This window comes from Falco peregrinus, chromosome 7 (genome assembly GCF_023634155.1).
Source record: "Falco peregrinus isolate bFalPer1 chromosome 7, bFalPer1.pri, whole genome shotgun sequence".
Classification (NCBI taxonomy): Eukaryota; Metazoa; Chordata; class Aves; order Falconiformes; family Falconidae; genus Falco; species Falco peregrinus.
In genome coordinates, this window is record NC_073727.1 from 25,222,456 (window position 1) to 25,241,769 (window position 19,314).

The 19,314-nt window shown below is 47.2% G+C and overlaps 1 protein-coding gene across 1 annotated transcript in view; it reads right to left on the reverse strand.

The window, feature by feature from the left end:
- The window catches only part of SCML4 (Scm polycomb group protein like 4), an 84,143-nt gene that overhangs the window by 37,092 nt on the left and 27,737 nt on the right, over positions 1–19,314 (reverse strand). Inside the window, exons 4-6 of the mRNA XM_005244031.3 lie at positions 12,791–12,920; positions 10,026–10,226; positions 6,850–7,044 (exon numbers count right to left, since the gene is read on the reverse strand). Of these exons, the coding sequence (XP_005244088.2) occupies positions 6,850–7,044; positions 10,026–10,226; positions 12,791–12,920 (526 nt within the window). The remainder of the gene's footprint in view (positions 1–6,849; positions 7,045–10,025; positions 10,227–12,790; positions 12,921–19,314) is intronic.

Consider the following 19,314-nt stretch of genomic DNA (forward strand, 5'->3'; position numbering starts at 1 on the left):
ATCTGACTGCTTGAAATAGGGGTATACTAGATCACAGGTATTTATGTCAATACTTAAAAAGTTTAGGAATGGAAAATCCTGTTTCAGCTTTAAGCTATTTAAAATCAAAGCCCAGACTCCTAACTTCAGACATCTCCTGAAGGAATCATATAGCTCTGTGGAAAAGTCTTAACCAGCTAAAACAAAGTTAAAAGTTAAAACAGAGTTACAATCACAGGATTTACCTGGCCAAGTCTCTAAAAGAATGTCCGTGCTTCCTCCACGTGACTACCCATGTGAAGTTTGAATTGAATGCTTATAGCCAGGGTATTTTTTTCTGTAGTGAATATGATCTCATCCATCATGCTTCAAGCATTTACGTCAATCATTTAATCCACATTCCTTACACGTACCCTTTGATATGGAGAAATAAAGCATCTTTTTTCCCTTCTTTACGCTCAGTTTCATAGCTTAGCTCTCTCTTCTAGCCTCCATGGCTGCAGCCCAGGCAAACTCCAGCACAGTGCCTCTGCCGTGGCTCTGAGCACATCTTGGGCTGAAGGGCAAAAGGCTCTTCTGGCTCCTCCTCAGCCACTGCGGGGAGCAGGGTGCCTACCCCCCTGGAGGGTAGCTTTTCAAAAAGGATGGATTTTCTTGCACCCCCTCAAGGCCATGAAGGTAAAACAACCCGGCAGAAGGTGGGAAGGAGGACTTCCCCTGAGCTGACTGCTGGAGGGATGTCTGCCTATAGCTTCAGGGCTTGGCATCCACAAGGAAATACGATTTCATCAACTTAAAGGAACAGAAAGGGACTCTTTCTTCATTTGGGGGTTAGCAAACTAGTCACACAGTCAGAAGGGGCAATTTAGCCAGTTCTACCAATTCTGCAGATTTCAGGCAAATTCAAGTGACTTTCATCTTTCCCATCCATCTCTTATTTTTCCTCCTGACAGGATTTGCCCCTTAGTACACGTTTCGTTAGTTTCTCCTGGTCTGGGTTTAAAGGGCCCGAATGCTAAAGCCTCTACTAGCAGCCTTGTGAAACCCCTCCACATGAGCATTGCCTTTGGTCTCCTTTCTCTCACCCTCCTGCTTTTACTTCCTACCTTTTGTACCATCCGAAACTTTTCCTGCCTCTCCCCAGGTTTCTGGATGACAACACGCAACTCCAGCTGCAGTTACCTTTTTCTGCTCTGCCACAGTTACCACCCTGGACGCCTCATTTCAGGAAGCCAGTCCTGGGGATAGCACTCCAGCTGCAGGCAGGAGACCTCAGTGGTGTGGTCCCTAGTGGCCAGCCTGCTGATGGATGCACAGACTCATGCAAAGGAAGGAAGGAAGGTGGAAGGAAGCAAGGAATGCAACCATCCCATCCTTTCTCTGCTCTACTTCAGGCTCTGCCATCAATTCAAATGCCCCAAAGACCAGACAAACTTCTTATGACTTCGCTGTGGCTGGATGGCTTGTGCAGTTCCTCTGCTCCCTCTTTAAAGAGTGACCTTAATATTTTATTTATTGTCTAAAGGATAATGTTCATGGTAGAGGAATATATGAGGCAATAAATGGCCTTTGCAGATAATTAAATGCTGAAGAGAACCAAAGCTATTGATAGCCATAAAAGCCATTTATTCTGAGTGTGCTGAGAAGCCAGGAGCGCTGTTTCTCATAGCATGCAACAAGACAAGATTAAACTCGCCACGGTACTAGAAAGAGGAAAGACAACATTTTTCCTGCCCTCTTAGGGCTTGAAATTTCTGAGCTGCTGTTTATTTCGTGCTTGGAACAGAAAATATTGATTGTAATAATATGTGGTTTTCTATCGTGTTATTCTTTTTTTCCTAGCTGTTTTAAAGGTGCTTTGCACGCGGTGGCAAGAATTATAGCCCTCCTTGGACAGGTGCTCAAAAAAAGGCACAGCAGGGAAGGGTGATGTGGCCACAATATCAGTGGGAAAGTCTCTGACAAAATCCAGCTCCCAGCCTAGTGTCTTGCCTGCCAGTCACACTCTCATAGTGCATTGCTATGGTACTTCTCATACCAGCTTTTCAAGTGCTTGTAGATAGGAAGAGCCCATCTTCCTATATATAGAGGCATTGATGTAGCATAGGATACCTCTACCTTCTGCTGTGCTTCTGCTCCATATGGGACCCTACGTCCAGCCACTGCCAGAAAAAGAGATGCTGTTCTCCTATGGACAGTGGTAGGGTACACCGTATGGTATCTATGCATACAAATTTGCTTTGTCCATGGTGAAAGGAGAAAGGCTGGGGACCTTATTTACAGACCTTCCTGTCTTCCCCCCACCCACAATGAGGACAAGGATACAGGGTGGTCACGGGAGTCCTTGCATAAAGAAAGACTTGTTGCTGATACATGCAGCCGTGCTTTTCTGCATGGAGCACAGAAATCATTGAACACCACAAAATGACCCAAACCCAAGATTCAAGACAGAAAGAGCAAGGAAAGAATTGCCTGAAAGGGAAAATAAGAAGATGATTATCAAGTTTGATGTTTCCCTCATAAGATAAATTACTTTGATTTCTGTGCCCACTATCATGCTGGCAAGTTTCATAGCAAACGTTTTCTTCTGAAAAAATAACAGTCTAACATAGCATAGGTGCATGTCAGCAGTATGTAGGTGTTCCAGAAATGTCCTTTTCCCATGCTCACATCTAAGCCTCCATGAGCTTAGCATAGTGAAGCATAATGAAAGCTGAACACAGAGGGTGTGGATGGAAGCACTTCACAGGATCTCTGTTGGCTTCTCATCCATGTAGCCCCTGGCACACTTCACAGAATTTTCTGCAGAGGTCACCCAGATCATCCCATCATTTTAGTTCAAACTGCAGTACCACTGTCATGGAAAATTCTGGGGTGCACGTCCAGAGGTGCTTTGAACCCCAGTGCTGTGGGGATGGGTAACATCTCAGGATTTGCTGTAATGCAGATCTGAAGCTGGGTAGGGAACTTCTTGGATGAAGTCCTGGGAGTCATCCCCACAGCTGCTTCCCACAGATTGCTCCTATAGGTCAGAAAGTCCCCTCACAGCTGAGCAAGGGCCATGGAGTATGTTCCCAGAAGTGCCAAGACCAGGCAGTGAAGCCACTGATGTTGGGAGAGGTCTGGAGGGGGACCCTTGCCCCATATGTGGGGCTGCTGGGTGCTGGTGTAAGAGGCGCTGGCAGGGCAGGCAGAGCACAGGGGCTCAGGAGCAGGGAGGGCAATGCACAGCCAGCCAGGATCATTGCAGAGGCTGGTGCTGGGTACAGACGGCTAAGCGCATACTTCTCAGACATGTAAAACATTGTTGTAAGTGATATATGCATAATCAACAAATCCCACCTGGCCTGTATGCAGCCATTAGCATCTGGCAGTTTACTGTGAGCACAGGTGAATAATGGCTTAGGGGCATGTGCTTTGGGGCAAGGTTGAAAGGTGACTCCTGTGTGGTGTAAGAGGATTAATATGACTGGACACGATGTTGGCTTCCGCTCTCACTTCTGTCAGTGTAAATCAAGAGTAACTACACCAAAGTCAATACATGTATTCAATTCATTGGTACATAGGGGCTGAAACACACATGATTTTAAAAGAGCGAGCATCTCGATTACAAGCTGGAGAACAGAAACAATGAAAAATGTGGCTGCTTTGCATGGCTTCCTGCAGTGCTTTATTATGGTCCTGCTCCTTCCGTGCAAGCTCTATCCCAACAGGCACTCTCATAGACCTGTCTGAGAGAAGAGCTCCTACTATCCTCATTATTGCCACCACAGGGAAACCCCATCTCTGTTCTGTGTGGCAGAGGTCCCCTCTGTGCTGGCCTTGCTGCAGAGAAACACTGGCTCCCAGGGAGGTGGAAGGAGATTTAGGCAATGCAGTATTAAACATAAACTCAGTGGCTTAAGCCCCAGTGCCTAAAACTGGAGTTATTCCACTGATGCCAGCAGAGCTCTTTAATACAGCCTGACATGATGAACAAGAATATTATGTACCTGCCTGACTCTGGCTGAGCACAGCATGAAAGGGCATGAGGCCATCACTCCAGTTCCTCTGCCACACAACCACAGACAGACAGCCCTGAGCTGGGCCCAAGCTGCCGTGGGGAAGAGGCAGCTTTTCCCCTTTCCAAAATTCTCCATTTCAAGGACTTTATGTGTCAGAGTTAATTTCTCCTTCCATGCCTCCATGTGTGCTCTGGGGCCAAGCAGTAATCTTGTAGGTGGGTTTTCCAAACTACATGGCTGCACTGAAACCAGCCCCCAGCTCTCCAGCCTGCATCCTGGGGCCCACAGCGGCACAGACAGCAGGTTAGCTGGTGAAGCTGCTGAACTGTCCCCCAGCCACCCCCAGGCCCATGGATAGGCTTCAGCAGAGCAACGCAGGTTCACCAAATTTAGTACACCAGGTTGGTGGTTAGAGGAGTGCTGAAAGTGTCCTCAAACCCTGTCTCACTCTATTTCTGTTAATCTTTGGTAGAAGGAGAGTCCTCCTTTGGGGCTGCCAGCTCAGACAGCCACCTGAGAACCTGCCCACTCTGGAAATGGCACTGCTCATCACAGCCTCCCTCACTGTTGGACTCCCGCATCCTCACTTCAACAGGGTATCACCCAAATCTCTGCAGGTCATGCTGACCCACCCTACGGCTCTTGGCCTATCAGGCCAGTGGTTATCAGACCCCAGGTGATCAAGCTGGAAGAGTTCTAACCACATGTATAACCGCTACACTCAGCTATTTCAAAGCTCACATTCTCCACTGTACCATAGTGCTGCTGGTGATGGAGATATAAAAGCCCCAGGACTCACTGCCTCTTCCCTCAGGCAGCAGGGAGCAGAGCCCAGGCCAACACCAGCCCTGACCAATACTGCCAAGCCCATGCTGCCTCCGGGGGGCTGTTAATTGCCTGCCCCCCGCCCCCTGCTTCAGCAGTGGGAGACCCAGAGAGCAGCAGCCTTCCCTACAGCCATGTCTCCGAGCTCGAGCTCATGGCAATGGTGTCAGGGACATCTGCATTGAAATTACATAGGGAGGGAGATGCTCAGAGTGTAACAGCCACTGTAAAAACTCCAGTTGTGGAGTTGCCTTCCGTCACATACAGCCTTGCCATGCAAAGGAAAATGCAAATGTACATGCAAATTAAAATGCAAATGCAAGGCCTCCTGGGCTGCATTCACTCAGTGCTACAGAAATCCCCTGACCTCTCAGAAACATTCAGGTTGCTGCAAATGTCCTAGTCCAGAGGAAAAAATAATGCTGCTTTTCAATCTGGGCTCCCGCTGATCCTCCCCTATGTGTAAGAGTGGCAGCTGGATTTCTTTGCACGATAAAACAAATTCTGCACTTTGTGCACAGCCCACTCTCAGCTTTGGCGTGCAAAGCATACACTTAGGGTCTTCCTGGAAAACAAGCAATGCATGGATCATAATTGTGGACACTAAAACACCTTTCTTTCAGCTGCCAGCATATATCTGCCATTAAACTGAATGCATGAGAGACAATGCACTCCCCAAACACCCACAGCGTTGTTAATAAAAGAGAAGGAAAAATAATTTAAGTCAGGAGGAAGCCTGCAGGTGAAGCAGAGGTTCAGGGCCATAACTTGGCAATGTCGGTTTTCTGTAAACTAACTTTTGTGCTGTCCATAGTAGGGCCCCAGGACAGCTTTCTGACCTCTGATTGCAGATGTGGGCTGCAGGCATAGTCCAGCTCCATGGGGGCTGCACTGGAGTGGGGACAAGAAGGAAGACCAGGCATGCCATCCACCTGGGAGCCTGGTGCTGCTCAGGGCACGCGCCTCTCTGGACCACTCCTTGGGTGCATCTGCCCCATGCCACAGCCCCTCCAGGCTTCACCCCACACGGTCAAGCACTGAGGCAGGGACCTTACTGGTGGCCACAGGCATTTTAAGCTAGGAGAAACACTCCCACAAGTAGCAAAGCAAGCCCCTTAGCAGTCACAACTCATATTTAGGTTTACACTCATGGACAGAGGTGACAGATCGGGACCCAGGCTGAGTGTGCTACAGCTAATAATGTTACTTTAGATTTATGCTAATGGAACTGACCCAAAACTTCATTCTGTGGGTGGCTCTCTCCCCTCACCCGGTAAGAGGTCCCCTTGAGTGAAGGCAGACCATGCTGCTTTGCAGATGACCCTTAAAACAAGCGGCATGCAAGTGGGGAAGCACACAGGCAACAAAGTGCTGAGGCAGTGCCAGGTCAGAGCATAGCCATTACGGCGGTGATTCATGCTGCAGTGACACCAAAGTGTGGGCTGGGGTCCACATGCTCACCCGGTCGCCCACCTCTTGTTGCAGACAATGGGCTAAGGCAGTGCCTGAGGAGAAGGGTCTGGGGTGCAGGGACAGGCAATGCTCTGCAGCAGGTCTGCAAGCAGAGGAGGCTTGGTAGTCAGTGGAGAACCTGTAGTGTCTAATATGGTGGTTGAGCTGGATGGAGAGAGAAATTTCCCCTCTACCTCCCTGCCTGCCTGAAGCTTGGAGGAACCTAATCCCTTCGAGGCTTCTACCCCTATTCTTGATGAGACCAAAAGTTACAACAGACAGAAACAAGGACAATGGGATCATATGAGCCTTGTTGCCTTAGGAAAAGAGATAAAAGAAATAAAAAGGTAGGTAATAATTGAAAAAAAAATATCCCTGTCTGTGCTGGGCCTCCTCAACACAGTGATTCTCACCTGAAAGCCTCCTCTGTAGCCACTGGGAAAAATATTGCAAATCAGCCTGCTGACTCCCTCTGGAAAGGTCCCACACAGACCTGCAGTTCTCTAGCATATACAATACAGGACCAAAAAAAGACAGGCATTTCTTCAGCCCTGTTAAATCTTTATCCCAAGCTGATCAAGCAGCCTACCTGCCTCCATCCGTCTGTTTTCATACACCTCTGGGCTTTCTGACACGGCATCGTACTGCTGGAAAGGCTGGTTGCTGAAGAGATTGTCACATAAGAGGCTGCGACAGAGCTTCTTCAGGAAACGCAGGACATACCCGATGCTGTTCACTACCAGCAGGCTCAGGAGATGCTGCTTCCCCTCAAACGAAGCTGAAACTGGAAAGCAAGCAGGAGCAATTCAATACCTGAGGATGCACAGCAGGAGGAGGAATGACAGCAGGGGAAAAGATTTCACACAAGTATTTGTATGTCTTAAAATATTTTACATAATTACTCCACCTGAAGCAGAAAATAAACTGGAGGAGCTTAAGGAGCTGTTTGTGTGACCCAGATCACCTTCGCCCTGGAGCTCTGAAAGGTGCCTATTGGCATGGCCAGCAGTGCAAGGATTTCTAATACATGCATCCAACTGAAAACTGTATTGTATGATTGGAAGGAGGAAATTATGATACCCTGGTCTAAGGAAGGGGAAAGAAAGTGATCTGCCAATGATGGACTGGCTATTAGGCTGACTTCAGCAATACCCAAGGTTTTAAAAGGTAATGGGGAGACAAGAATTAAAGACATGGCTGCGAATGAATAAAAGGTACCAGGGTTGTACTGATGAGACAGCTACTAGCTTCATCATGGGCCTTTATTTACTGATTTTGTTGCATTTATTGGCAAGGGAGGGCTGACAGTTGCGGTCTATCTGGAATTCAGTGAAATATGAGTAAACTTTGTTGAACTGGCAATTATTGCGTGTGAAAGGTGAGGCAGGAGATGGCAACAGGCTCTGCTGGCAGGAGACCCCAAGCACTGGAGAGGAACTGGCAGTGGTCCATGCTGGCACAAAAAGATTTTGTTGATGCTGTAAGTTAGGAGGCATTATTAACAGAGAAGAGGACTGGGAGACTGCACAGAAAGGACTGGCTGATCTTGAGCTCTGCAATAATAAAAATGGGTGGAAAAATACTAGAAAGTACGCAGCAATCCATAGGTTTTTGAGGAGGCTCAATATGAACTGATGGGAGGAGAAATTATGGGACAGGCTCACCAGATGCCCATAAGCCACCAAGGTGACATGGTGATGAAAAAGATGTATTTCAAGGAGGTATTGAACAAAGCATTTCTATGGGGGACAAAGGAGTGTCAATTCCACTACATAAAGTCCTGGTAAAGTGTGAGCTGGACTGGTGGACACCATTCTGGTCATCCAGGCTTGAGAAGGGTGAATTCACATTTGCAGAGGTGCACAGCCAGGCCACAGTGATGTTCAGGGAACAGAAAGTTTCCCTGTGGCACTGCAGCCATCACCACCTCTGCTACATGGGGCTGTGGGAAGACACTTGCACTTTCACCAATCCATCGATCTTCCTCACAATGCAGAGACGAACTGAAAGAAATTTCACTTCTGAATATACTGAAATATAGTTTCAGAAAGTATTTTGGCCTAGCAGAATGAGGACTGCCCTCTAGAAATACATCAAAGATTGAACTCAAAGATGAGAGCAGAGCATTAAACTCCTGAACAAAGATGTCAGGGAATATATTCAGCCAAGAATGAAAAAATGCATAGGTCCCAGCCATAAGAGGTGGAGGGGTCACAACAGACCCCCCAAGATCAATTGTAGCAGGACACACTCAGGTGTCAACAGGTTTGCAGGGAGGACTACATAATATGGCTGCCTGAACTCCACCACCCAGAAGTTTTTTTCCAGTCCTACAGCCTCCAGTCACTATTAGTGAGTATAAATCACATTGTTAGGGTTATAATCTTTGGGATAGCTTCAGAGATTTCCTGCTGGCCTGAGCTGCTGTAAGAGATCCTGCTCCACAGCCATTTGAGCATCTGTAAGCCAAGCCATGGGAAGATTGTAAAGCCCATGACAAAGTCTGTCTGTGCTGCTGCTGGGCTGGGAGTGAGCTGCAATCTCAGAGCTACGCTATGACTATGAGGCCATTCACGCCTCCTCACTGATTAGAAGAGGCATGAAGCTGGGAACAATGTTGACCAGGTGCTTTTAGCTCAGGTAGCTGAAGCTGAGCCAGCTCAGAGGAACTGAAAGCAAGGGGTCTGGCAGGCTTGGGGCACAATGTGACTCTCCTGCTTGTAATTAAAATCATATATGCAGGACAGAACCAGGCAAAAATGAAGTTTTGCACCAAATTGCTTCAGTCTTGTATTTCTGTGAACAAATCTGGATCATTCTTAGATGTCCCCTAGGGAAGGCACACCTGTGATAAGAGAGAACTAGAGGAGAGGGAAGAAGCAGGATTTATATGCTGCACAGAGGGCCAGAGCCTGGGCTCCCACACAAGAGCGTCCCAATGGCACAGCTGAGCTGCTGTTGTTCCTGCAAAACTGATTGGACTTGTGGTCCTTGGCTTCATGTTCATGCCTGACTCATCCCCGACAGCTCATTGGAGAGCGTTGTTCCTGTATTCCCATCATTGTTTCATTCCCACTGCATCACCATGTGGAAAAACAATGTTGTGACACAAAAGTCTTGCTGTGATTAAAAGAAAAGTTCGTGTTCAGTCTGAGAGCCAGACCAGGGGATTCAGCGTGGGGCATGGGAGACTCATCAGGATACAGCGAGAAGTGTCACTGTGGGAAGATGAGGAGCTCCTGGGAGGTTCCCTGTGATCTCCAATTCCTCTGATATATTTGTATAGTCCTGCCATATGGGGAATTGCCACAGGACTTTTGCAATTCTTACAGCTGAGAACAGATTTGGCTTATGAGCTGCATGCGGAAGACACACCAGCAGCTGAACTCTGTGTGAGTTTTCCTTTAGAGCAACATGTGTCGGCAACGTGAGGCATGGAGAGGGCTCGCAATGCTGCTCATCCTTGTCTGGCTGACTGAAAGACTCAGCTCACAGGCCTGGCCTCAGCACTTTCGAAGAGTGGTAAACGTAGGGCTCTGGAGCTAGCCCTGTTCCTCCCCTGAATCACCACTTTACCGATATACTTTCATCTGACACTGAGGCAATTCCTGCAGCTGCTCATTTCACAAAGGTGCAAGTGATGCTCAAAGCTGGTTGCCAGCCCACTGATGTGAATGGGGCAGCTCGGACAGTCAGAACTGGGGATCAGGTTAAGATTCCAAGCACTTCCCAAGTGGCCAGCCACCCCTTACAAAAATGCTTTACCTGACACCATCTCGCCTCCATAGCCCTGCTTGATGAGTGAGAAGACTGCCTTTTGCTGGAGCGCGCAGTCGATGCATGCCTGCACAGCCTGCTGCAGCGCTGCGGCCGGCCTCTCGGGACCGAAGTGCTCCGGGAGCTGCTGCACTTTTTTTCTGTCAAGGTATGGCCCCACCTTCGCTTGTTTGTTGACATAAATGCAGACTGTAGGCACAAAATCCCAACAAGGTTATTACAAAATGGCCCTGAGAGCATCCTAGCAAATGCTAGCTTTATACATTTCTATTTCTTTCACAAGCTCTTACACTCACTGGTGGATTGCTGCCATTTGCACAGCCAGGCTTCCCTGCACTGATCACCCCTTGCCTAAGTGAGGTGAGCTGAGTCTTGCTCAGTGTCACAGGTGAGGATAAGCCACATGCAACCAAAGCAGCTCCTGTATCTCCTGTATGTGCCTGGGGGCTGCTCTCTTGCAGACTGCCTTGTCCATGCAGCTGGTGACCAGAAAAAATGCCCAAGGAGTGCAGGACAGTGACTAGCCAGGGTGACCTTACAGCAACAGGTAAACTCCAGCCTGAGGTGTGTTTGGGGTTTTTTTGGTTTTTTCCTGTGTTTTCAGACCGGCTCACTGAGAGGCCCTCTAAGAAGCGCTGCTCTGAGATGGGTTTTGGGAGACTTTGGATCCTTGCTACTTCTGACCTTTATGCAGCTGTAATTTCTGGAGGGTTATGCTGCCCTGAGCTGCACAGTGCCGTGGCAGACACTGTGGTCTTTGGAAGCTTCCTGACCCTCCATGTCCACCCCAGCGCTCTGCAAACAGCATCACCTCGAGGGAGACTGTACATCATGTGCAGTGCTAAATCCCCATTTGGGACCACATCTGCACAGCTGGGCTCTGCAAGGGATGTCCCCAGCTCTCCGCAGCCAAGCCCTGCATGCCTCCTTTCATACGGCATCACCTGCAAAGGCAGATTTTCTACGTGCTACCAGGCTTGCTGGCAGTAGCCAAAAAATCAGTGTTCCCCTCTCACTAGCATGAGCTTATTTTAAGCTTGGAACTGTGTCTTGGAGGAAGCAGAGATAATACTGTGGTAACTAAGGGCGGCTGAGACACAGCCTAAAGTCAGGCTAAAGTGAGACATATTATAATAGCTGGCTGAGTGTGCTCGAGCTGTCATCTCTCAAACAATATAACATTATCCTCTGACAGAAATCAGATATGTGACAAAAAAAACCCATCAAGCAGAGTGGAGGACATGATGACAGCTGTGTAAAGTTGGAAATAATTTACAGTTTGCATCACCGTAATGAAAATCTAGTGTGACTGTCAACAGCACACTCTGCTACCCCATCTCTCACTGAACAGCAGACGAGGCTCAAGCAGTATATCCTGGGTAAACAGGAGGATAATAGCAATCATACTTATCATTACATAGCACTTTACACTTTGTAAGCACCAAACAAACAAAGGGATAATGGAAAGACAGCAGCAGCATGCATGAATTGCCTGAGCGGGGGGACGGGGGACACGACTGTCAGGGTGCAGTTTGCCACCATGCCAAACCTCACTGAATCTGCAGGATGTGGCTTCTGCTGTGACAAGCCACCGGTTTTGCCCAGGGCTCAGCTGCAGAAGGGACCCCGAAGCCTGCAGGCAGCGTGCTAGGTCCCTCGCTGGGGAGCAAGGGCCCCTATAGTCCTTTTGGTGCAGACAGAGAGGTAAAGGTTGGCTTGAGCCTGCCTCCACCTCCTGCAGACCTTGCTCTGGCGGGAGCCTACACACACCGTTGGGAAGGTGGTTGGAGAAAAGGTGTTGGCGGCATGGGGTGGGCAGATGGAGGTACGGGCATCACATCCACAGAGCCTGAAATGCCCCATGGAGCCTCTGCCTCTGCAGCCACACCGGTGATCTAGTGGGGCTGGTGGACTGTGCCACCCTGTCCCCCTCCAAAAGTGGCACCAGGCGCACCACGCAGGGCAGCACTATGAAACACCACTTGGCTAATGTTTGCCATGTGCCTTGCAGTCTTCAGATGTGGAGGGATAAATGAGAATAAAATATATTATTATCGTCATCATCACTACGTTTACTATCATTCTGCTACCAGAGCAGATGGAAAACTTCCTCTCTGTGCATCCCAGCTAAGAAATAATGGGATTTATGTGTTGTGTTTAGATTCTAATGTTATCTAATCCATTTCTCTGCTGAAATCTCAGGGTAAATCAACCATCTTGTTGATTTTCTTCTCATTTACATCAATTTAAAAGCATTGACCTATGGTACTTCTGGTAACAGAAGCAAAAAAAGAATCAGGTTGTGCTTTCCCTGGCTACAGTCAGAAATAACCAGGTCTGCTGCTGTGATAAGGCACTAGGGTTTATGTCCTGGTAACCCTGCCTACAGTCAGAACATGGCTTCTCCATCCTTCTCCCCAGAGCTGTAACAGATGCTTCATGTTCACACCGGGGTTTAGTCTGGTCATTGCAACCCATTTGGTGGGGTGAGTGTTCGGTATAAAATGGTAGCATTCATGGGATGTTGATGTCTGCATTTCAAGGAGAATGGATCTGCAGTCTCCACTAAGCTTGACGCATGGCAGTCAAAATATATTCTTGCAGGACATGTCTGTTCTTTTTCACTGGCCGCCAGTCTAATCTGCAAACATCCCATTTTCATGAGCTCCACCTGTTCTGGAAAGCACAGCCTCCGGCTGGCAGCCCATGGTTCCTGCTCACCCCTTGGCCAAGGAGCACTTGAGGCTGGGTACCTGTGAGAGCCTGTGGCGTGGCCGAGCTGGGTATCGTAGCTGCATCCTGGGGGATGGAACTAATATCTGGCTCCGGTGTGCTTCTCGGCGGAGAGATTGCTAAGGGAGTCATCAGGACACGAGATTTCAGCTGCAAAAAATAACCAGTTGGGTAATGAAAGTACACACAAGATATTCCAATTTTATTCCATGTATGTCACGCCCCATGAACTCCCACTCATTAGCAATCTGCTATTGCATCACTTTCTCCAGGCCAGGAGCATCCGTTCTGCTCCCGGTGGGATACTGGAGCCTGAAGCCTGACTGATTTGCAGCAGACAGCAACACCTTAAGTTATGGGATGCAAATATTATGCCACCCACCGGGTAGTTATTTACACCTGAGCAAATTGGTTCTAACACTCTAACAAATCAGTGCAATGGCATTTTACGACCCATTTCATGTGGGTGTAAACAATTCTCCGCAACTCAGAAAAATGGGGTCTTTAGCTACATCATAATTTAGGGCCAAATTCTGCTCTTGGTTACAGAGGTGTAAATCTTGTGTAAATCCAGTGGCACCAAGAGGCTACTTTGGGCTGACACCCATGTAAATAAGTTCAGACCATGGTCTGTAGTGTGTTATTACCAGGTAGTAAATACAAACTGCTGCACTGTTGCACCCAGTAATCTTCATGACCTGCAGCCTGGCTTGGAGAAGTGAAACACGATGGGAATTTACGGTGCAATATCACTACATCTTTATGCTGCCAGTACCTGGCAACATCTCACCAGTCAGGTGATGATCAGGTCCTCACAATTATAAAGAGCTGACGTGATGGATGTGACCTGAAGGTACCACTCTTGCTTTTCCTTTTGCTATGAAGGGAAGCCGGGGGAAAGCAGAAAGCCAAGCATGCAGCTGGCTGGTTTGTATATTTACATATACTACACCGAGCTGTTCTTCTGGCAGGTGATATTTTTGTTGTGGCTGTTTTTCAGTGGCCAAAGGTAAAAATGCTATAAGTAACAAGCATAAGAATGAAAAGGAATTTTTAGCCCTATTAAGTTAGCAGAATATTGCTTCTCTCAGAGCTTACATCCAAGCTGGAAATAATGTACAAAGCATATTTTAGGTAGAAATAAAGCCAGACCACTACCTACTAAGAAAAAAACCTTGAGCAAGTCCCAGTGAAGAGCAGAAGTCATTTTGGATAAATATTCATGTTGTGCATGACTACGATTACAACTGTGAAATAATGGTCACTGTTTCAGTGTAACTAAAAACAGAAAACTGGGGGAGAGGGAAGGCTGTCAGGCTAGGTACCATCCAAGTGGGTTGTCTACCATTACATCTGTGGGAGTTTGGGTCATTCCCCAGTTACTGGTTTATCCCAGCAAGGGCTTCACTAAGAAGGAATTCAGGGTCTCCTTTGCTTTCAGTAGCACAGCAGCCTGTGCTGGGATGGTACCCATCAAAACAAACAAAAAGGCCATCTTTGTTGAGATGGGTGAAATTTTTGCCTGTCGGACCTCCACCAGGCCCTTCCTGAACTGGTTCCTTTATGCAACCTAGAGTTTCCCTCAGAGAAGTTCCTGTGGAAAGATGTGCCCAATAAGCTCAGATGGAAACAAAAGCTATCTCCATCACCCAGGCACCATCCCCTGCAGGGCACTGCTCAGCGTCTGGGCAGAGACGGTATTCCACCTGCCTCAGAAGTGCCAGGCACCACCTCCACATCGTGTCACTGCCTTCCATCCCCTGGGGCAGGCTAAATCCCTTTGGATTTAGCCTAAACAAGGGCAAAAAAGTTCAGTAAGTGAATCTAAGACAAACTATGGATTTGACCTCCTGCTGTATGGCGGCCATAGGGTACTGGGGACCATGAGCTGGTCTCTGGCTAGTGCCAGCAGCCCTCACGTGCCTGTGTTGTCCTGTTTTTGTAGGTTGTCTTGCCTTCAGATTGGGATCAGAAAAGAACAGGAAAGTGCTGTTGATTTGTTTTCTAAGCAATTAAAATAAATGGGAGGAAAACAGCGTTTCAAAAATCAAGGTACTCATCCAGTTTGGGGGTTATCCCATGTAGGAAGGTGAGAACCAGCATGATTTGTTATTTTCTTTAGCAACACGTCAATGACTCGCTTTTCTATGATTAAGTGGCTTGGCACTATGAAACTTTGGAGACCCCCTATGCTGGGCTTCCAGGCTTGCTTTTGATCATACACGTATATGCATATATAATAAATGCATATATACATGTGTGTTTGTGCATAGTATATACACCAATATAAAAGTATATACATTTGTATAGAGATGTACCTGTATACTTGTATATATATTTATATATACATATACATAAAAATAAATATATGCACTCACACATGCACATATCTATATAGACACTATTTTGGAAACAGCACACCTAGTAACTTCTGTTTCACTTGCATGTTGGCTCCTTAACATCCTTACTGGCTCACAGCCCTGTGGCCCCAAACACGGGCGCACAAGTACCCTCTCCAGCCTTTGAGCCTCGTGCACCGTCTGAGTGTGTGCTGCCCCAGCAGCACCACCAGCCCAGCGGAGGTGGGACAGTGCCCAGCAGACCTCTTTCTCCACCTGTTCCCTGGGTCTTGGAGGCCCAGGCAGTCTTGTGTTCAAGAGCAATTAAACAGAGGGAAAGACTTGTGTAAACCCTGTAGCTTGGAAGCCCCTTCTTGGCAGTTTGCCCTTTTAGCAAACAGTTTACTGCAAACTTAATAGCAACGGTATGTGCTCTACAGCCTCTGGATACAGATAAATGCCATTTTGTTAGGGGTAGCAGAGGATGTGCCTTCATTAGATCAAAATAAAACAATGCCCGATTACAAGAGACGGTACACTAGCAAACATGGCTTAAATACCTCCCGGGCACTGAAACCCTGAGTAGTCCCTGAATATTGCCAAGTGTAAATCTGAAAGTATTTCATTTAAAGATGTCTTTTCTTGGACTGATTCTTCTCTATCAAAAAGCCAACCCAATCAACCAGCTGACTGAGAGCTTGGCAGTAGAGAGTACATATGCATGAAAGTGAAAAAAAGCAGTGAAGGAAAGAGAAAGAGAAAAAAAGAGACAGAAAGTCTGTCAGAGCACTTTGGGAAATCCTCACGGTAAGGCATTTGAATCAACTTTTGAATATCAACTGTCATAGGTTTTATTATGCACAGCATGAGATGTAAAAGGCAATGGTTGCTTTAAAACAAGATGTACAACCAATCCCTCCACTCTTATGGATCTTCTACCATGGAAAAGAGATCAGACAAAGCTGATCAGGGATTTAGGGTAGGAAATAAATGTGTCTGCTTCACCAAAGTCACAGTGCTTTAGATGCAGAAAAAGCACGGGCTTTTGTGCCATTGATGCCAGCTAGGGGCCTCTGTGAGTATGCAGTGGCCGAGGCAGGGAGGACCCTGTTGAGTTCTGGAGTTTCTGTTACAACCTGCACACCTCTTCAGAACAGTCAGGACTCATCTAGGTGGTATTTCCATCATCCCGCACCAAAAAAAAAAAAAGTGAAAGAGGGGAAGAACATTTCCTGGATAACTTTTTTTTTTTTCCAATTCTGAACAAGTTCTCTGCCAGCTTGTATAATAAAATGGACAGGAAAGAAACAAGATGAATCACAGTGCAAACTTTCCCTGTAATTTTCTTAAACAACTTGGATCGTAGGTCCTCATCTTTATGGCTCCTAGTTCTCCTGTACTGGTTATCCCTTGTCCTGACAAAAAATTTGCTAGAAAAGGCTGGGGTTCACCATGTCCCCATGGGCTTGTGTCCTTCCAGCCAGGAGGGCAGAGGCATCTCCTGGCCACAACAGCTTTTGCTGCTGGAGAGAAAACAACCTCCTGCCTCTGCAGATGTGCACGCAGATGTGCACCAAGGTGAGTGCCTGGGCCAGCCTGTTCCTGCTGTGTAGGTTTCCAATGGCTGGGCAGAAAGGTGCCATTAAACTTGCACCAGGGAAGCACAGAGCTTCCGAGTACATGTTTTGGGGTCCTTGGCTGCACCCCGCGCTCTTTGTGCATTTGGCTGCCGGTGAGGAGGCTCAGCACGAGGCAAGTCAGGGCTTAGCTCAGTCACCAGGGGCAAAGAGGGGTCAGTGCTGTGCTGGCAAAGGCAAAACACAATCCAAGGTCTTCCCCATCTTTTCTTCTGGTGTCATGCAATACCTTTCTTCCGCGCAGCAGATGATGCAGGGGAGTCTGCACACAGCCTCCTACATCTAAGTGTTTTGCAGTGAACGAGGCACTCCCTGAGAGGAGCATATGCAACCTTCAACTCCAAGGCACTATCCTTGTCCTGTGAACTTTTACAGGACAGGTGAACAACCAGGGCACTTTAAGGTTGTCTGTGCAATCTCGGTCCTAGCATGTCCGAATCCTGACTGCTTGTTTGTCATCATTAATAGTGGCTTCCAGGGCAGCAGGGGAACCTGTGCCCTGTCATGGAAACTGTCACTCCACATGCTGCCCTGCACAGGGCAACTCTCACTGCCCACTCGGCCTGGCAGGAGCTTGCAAGGTCCGGGCCGACCACTGACCCCGGGGCTGGGGCCATCTCCCCAAGCAGGAGATGCTGCAGCAGCATGGCCGGGGGACAAACTGCCCTCAGGCTGCTCGGATGGGGCCATCGCTTGTCTGCCTGCTGGGAGGGATGTGATGGTCTTTGCTGCAGCCTTGCCCCGTGCGCATCTTGCTCCGATGTCCTCCAGCACCGCGCGTCGCCCACGGTGCTAACACAGACTGCCCTCACGCAGGTCTTCAAGGCAGCTCTTTGGGGCTGCCCCTCACTTACAGCCAGAGAAATAAAACTGATCCACCTACTAACCTCCCTGCTGCTGACAGAATAGACTTTTTCCTAGAGATTTAAACAGTCAGAAAGATGTATTTAGGGAAAATACAGAATTTTATGGCAAATAGCTTGGCATTAGGTGCAAACAGTTTTTTGAAAAACAACTGATGAAATTTTATACCAAAGGTGAAAAAATAAATGGGATGGTGAAGAAAAGGACTTTGCCTGGTGGTGAAGCGTGATAAAATATCATTTTAGGAAGACATAGGTATTTGCTTTGATGTTAATGAAAACAGGCAATGGGTCATCTGGCTATAAAAAGCATGTGATTAAAAATGCCTATTATTCACATCTTGGCCAAATAAATTTAAATCTAGACTGTAAATTCCTAGTTTTCTAAAAATTCAGAAGGTTTTTTTCATCTGTTCTGTAATGATTCATCTATGTGGTTGCTATAAAGAATTTGGTTGTCTGCCATTTGGGCAGGGAGTCATTTTTTAAAATGCATTTAAGTCTCATGGTATCTGAAAGTCACACAATTAGCGAGCTAATTAAATCAAGCTAGAGTTCCCTATCAAAAGATGTAATCTTTGACTCGTGCTGGGGAAGCGTTTTTGATGGAGAGGGGTTCACTTCAGCTAAGCACACAGCGTACAAAAGCACCTCACAGAAAACGTCACTTTGGTGTATGAATCCTCTAGCGCAAATAAACAGCGCCAGGCCAGATGCCACGGGTGCTTCAGCTCCAGAAACTCAAGCCATCGGTTATAAAAGGGTGCCTTTATACTCACTGCCACTCACCAAGAAATAACACCATCCCAAATTCACTGCCAAAGGAGGGATGCCACTGCCTCCCCACTAAGTCCCTAGGGACCAGAAGGAGACGTGTGGCACCCAGCTGGGGGAAAAGTTTCCCTTCAGAAGGAGAGGGGGCAACAGCAATCAAGTGCTCAGCCACCCAGGTCTGACATACAATGTTACTGCAGCATTTTAGGAAATTTAAGTCTCCCTTTTCACTTCTCCTACTTACAAATATGTGGTGGTTGGTGAAAGGCTTTTTCACAGGTGGGTGGGTATATTTGAGGTGCAAGAGAACATACTCCCTAGCAATATTTTTTGTCAAATGACAAATCAAGTATGAATGCAGGAGTAAGAAATGTGGGTCTGCAAGACAAGCAGGGGCAGAAGGGATGTGGTCTGCCAAAATTCTTCATTGTGGTATTTGGCAAATCACTTAATCATCTCAGGGACTCAATTTCACCACATCTCCAAATCATTATCCCAAATTTGGATGGCTTTGATCTAAAGAGCCTACAAGTGACCCAGATTTACTGGTAATAATTTAAATTATTACTTGTAATAAATAAAGGGAAATAAATATAATAAATAATAAACTTGTAATAACAAGTACCTCAAGTAAAACAATTCAGATGTCTCTGTCCCAGAGTTTTAAGCTAGCACTGAAGTGAAAAATAGTTAAGTATTTCCATATCTCAGATTTTACAAAACACTACAGCATTTGCCCCAGTCTTAGCCTGGACAAGCAGCTCTGTTTTGGACTACCGCTACAGAATTCTGTGGTAACCCCAAGAGGGACACCTGAGCCTGCTGTCAGGTTGGCTCTGCTCGGCTGCTGCTGTGGTATCATTCACGTTACCAAAGCTAAGGCTTTTCAGAAGAAATGGGAAACTGCAGCTGGAACTGTTTCTTAGCTATG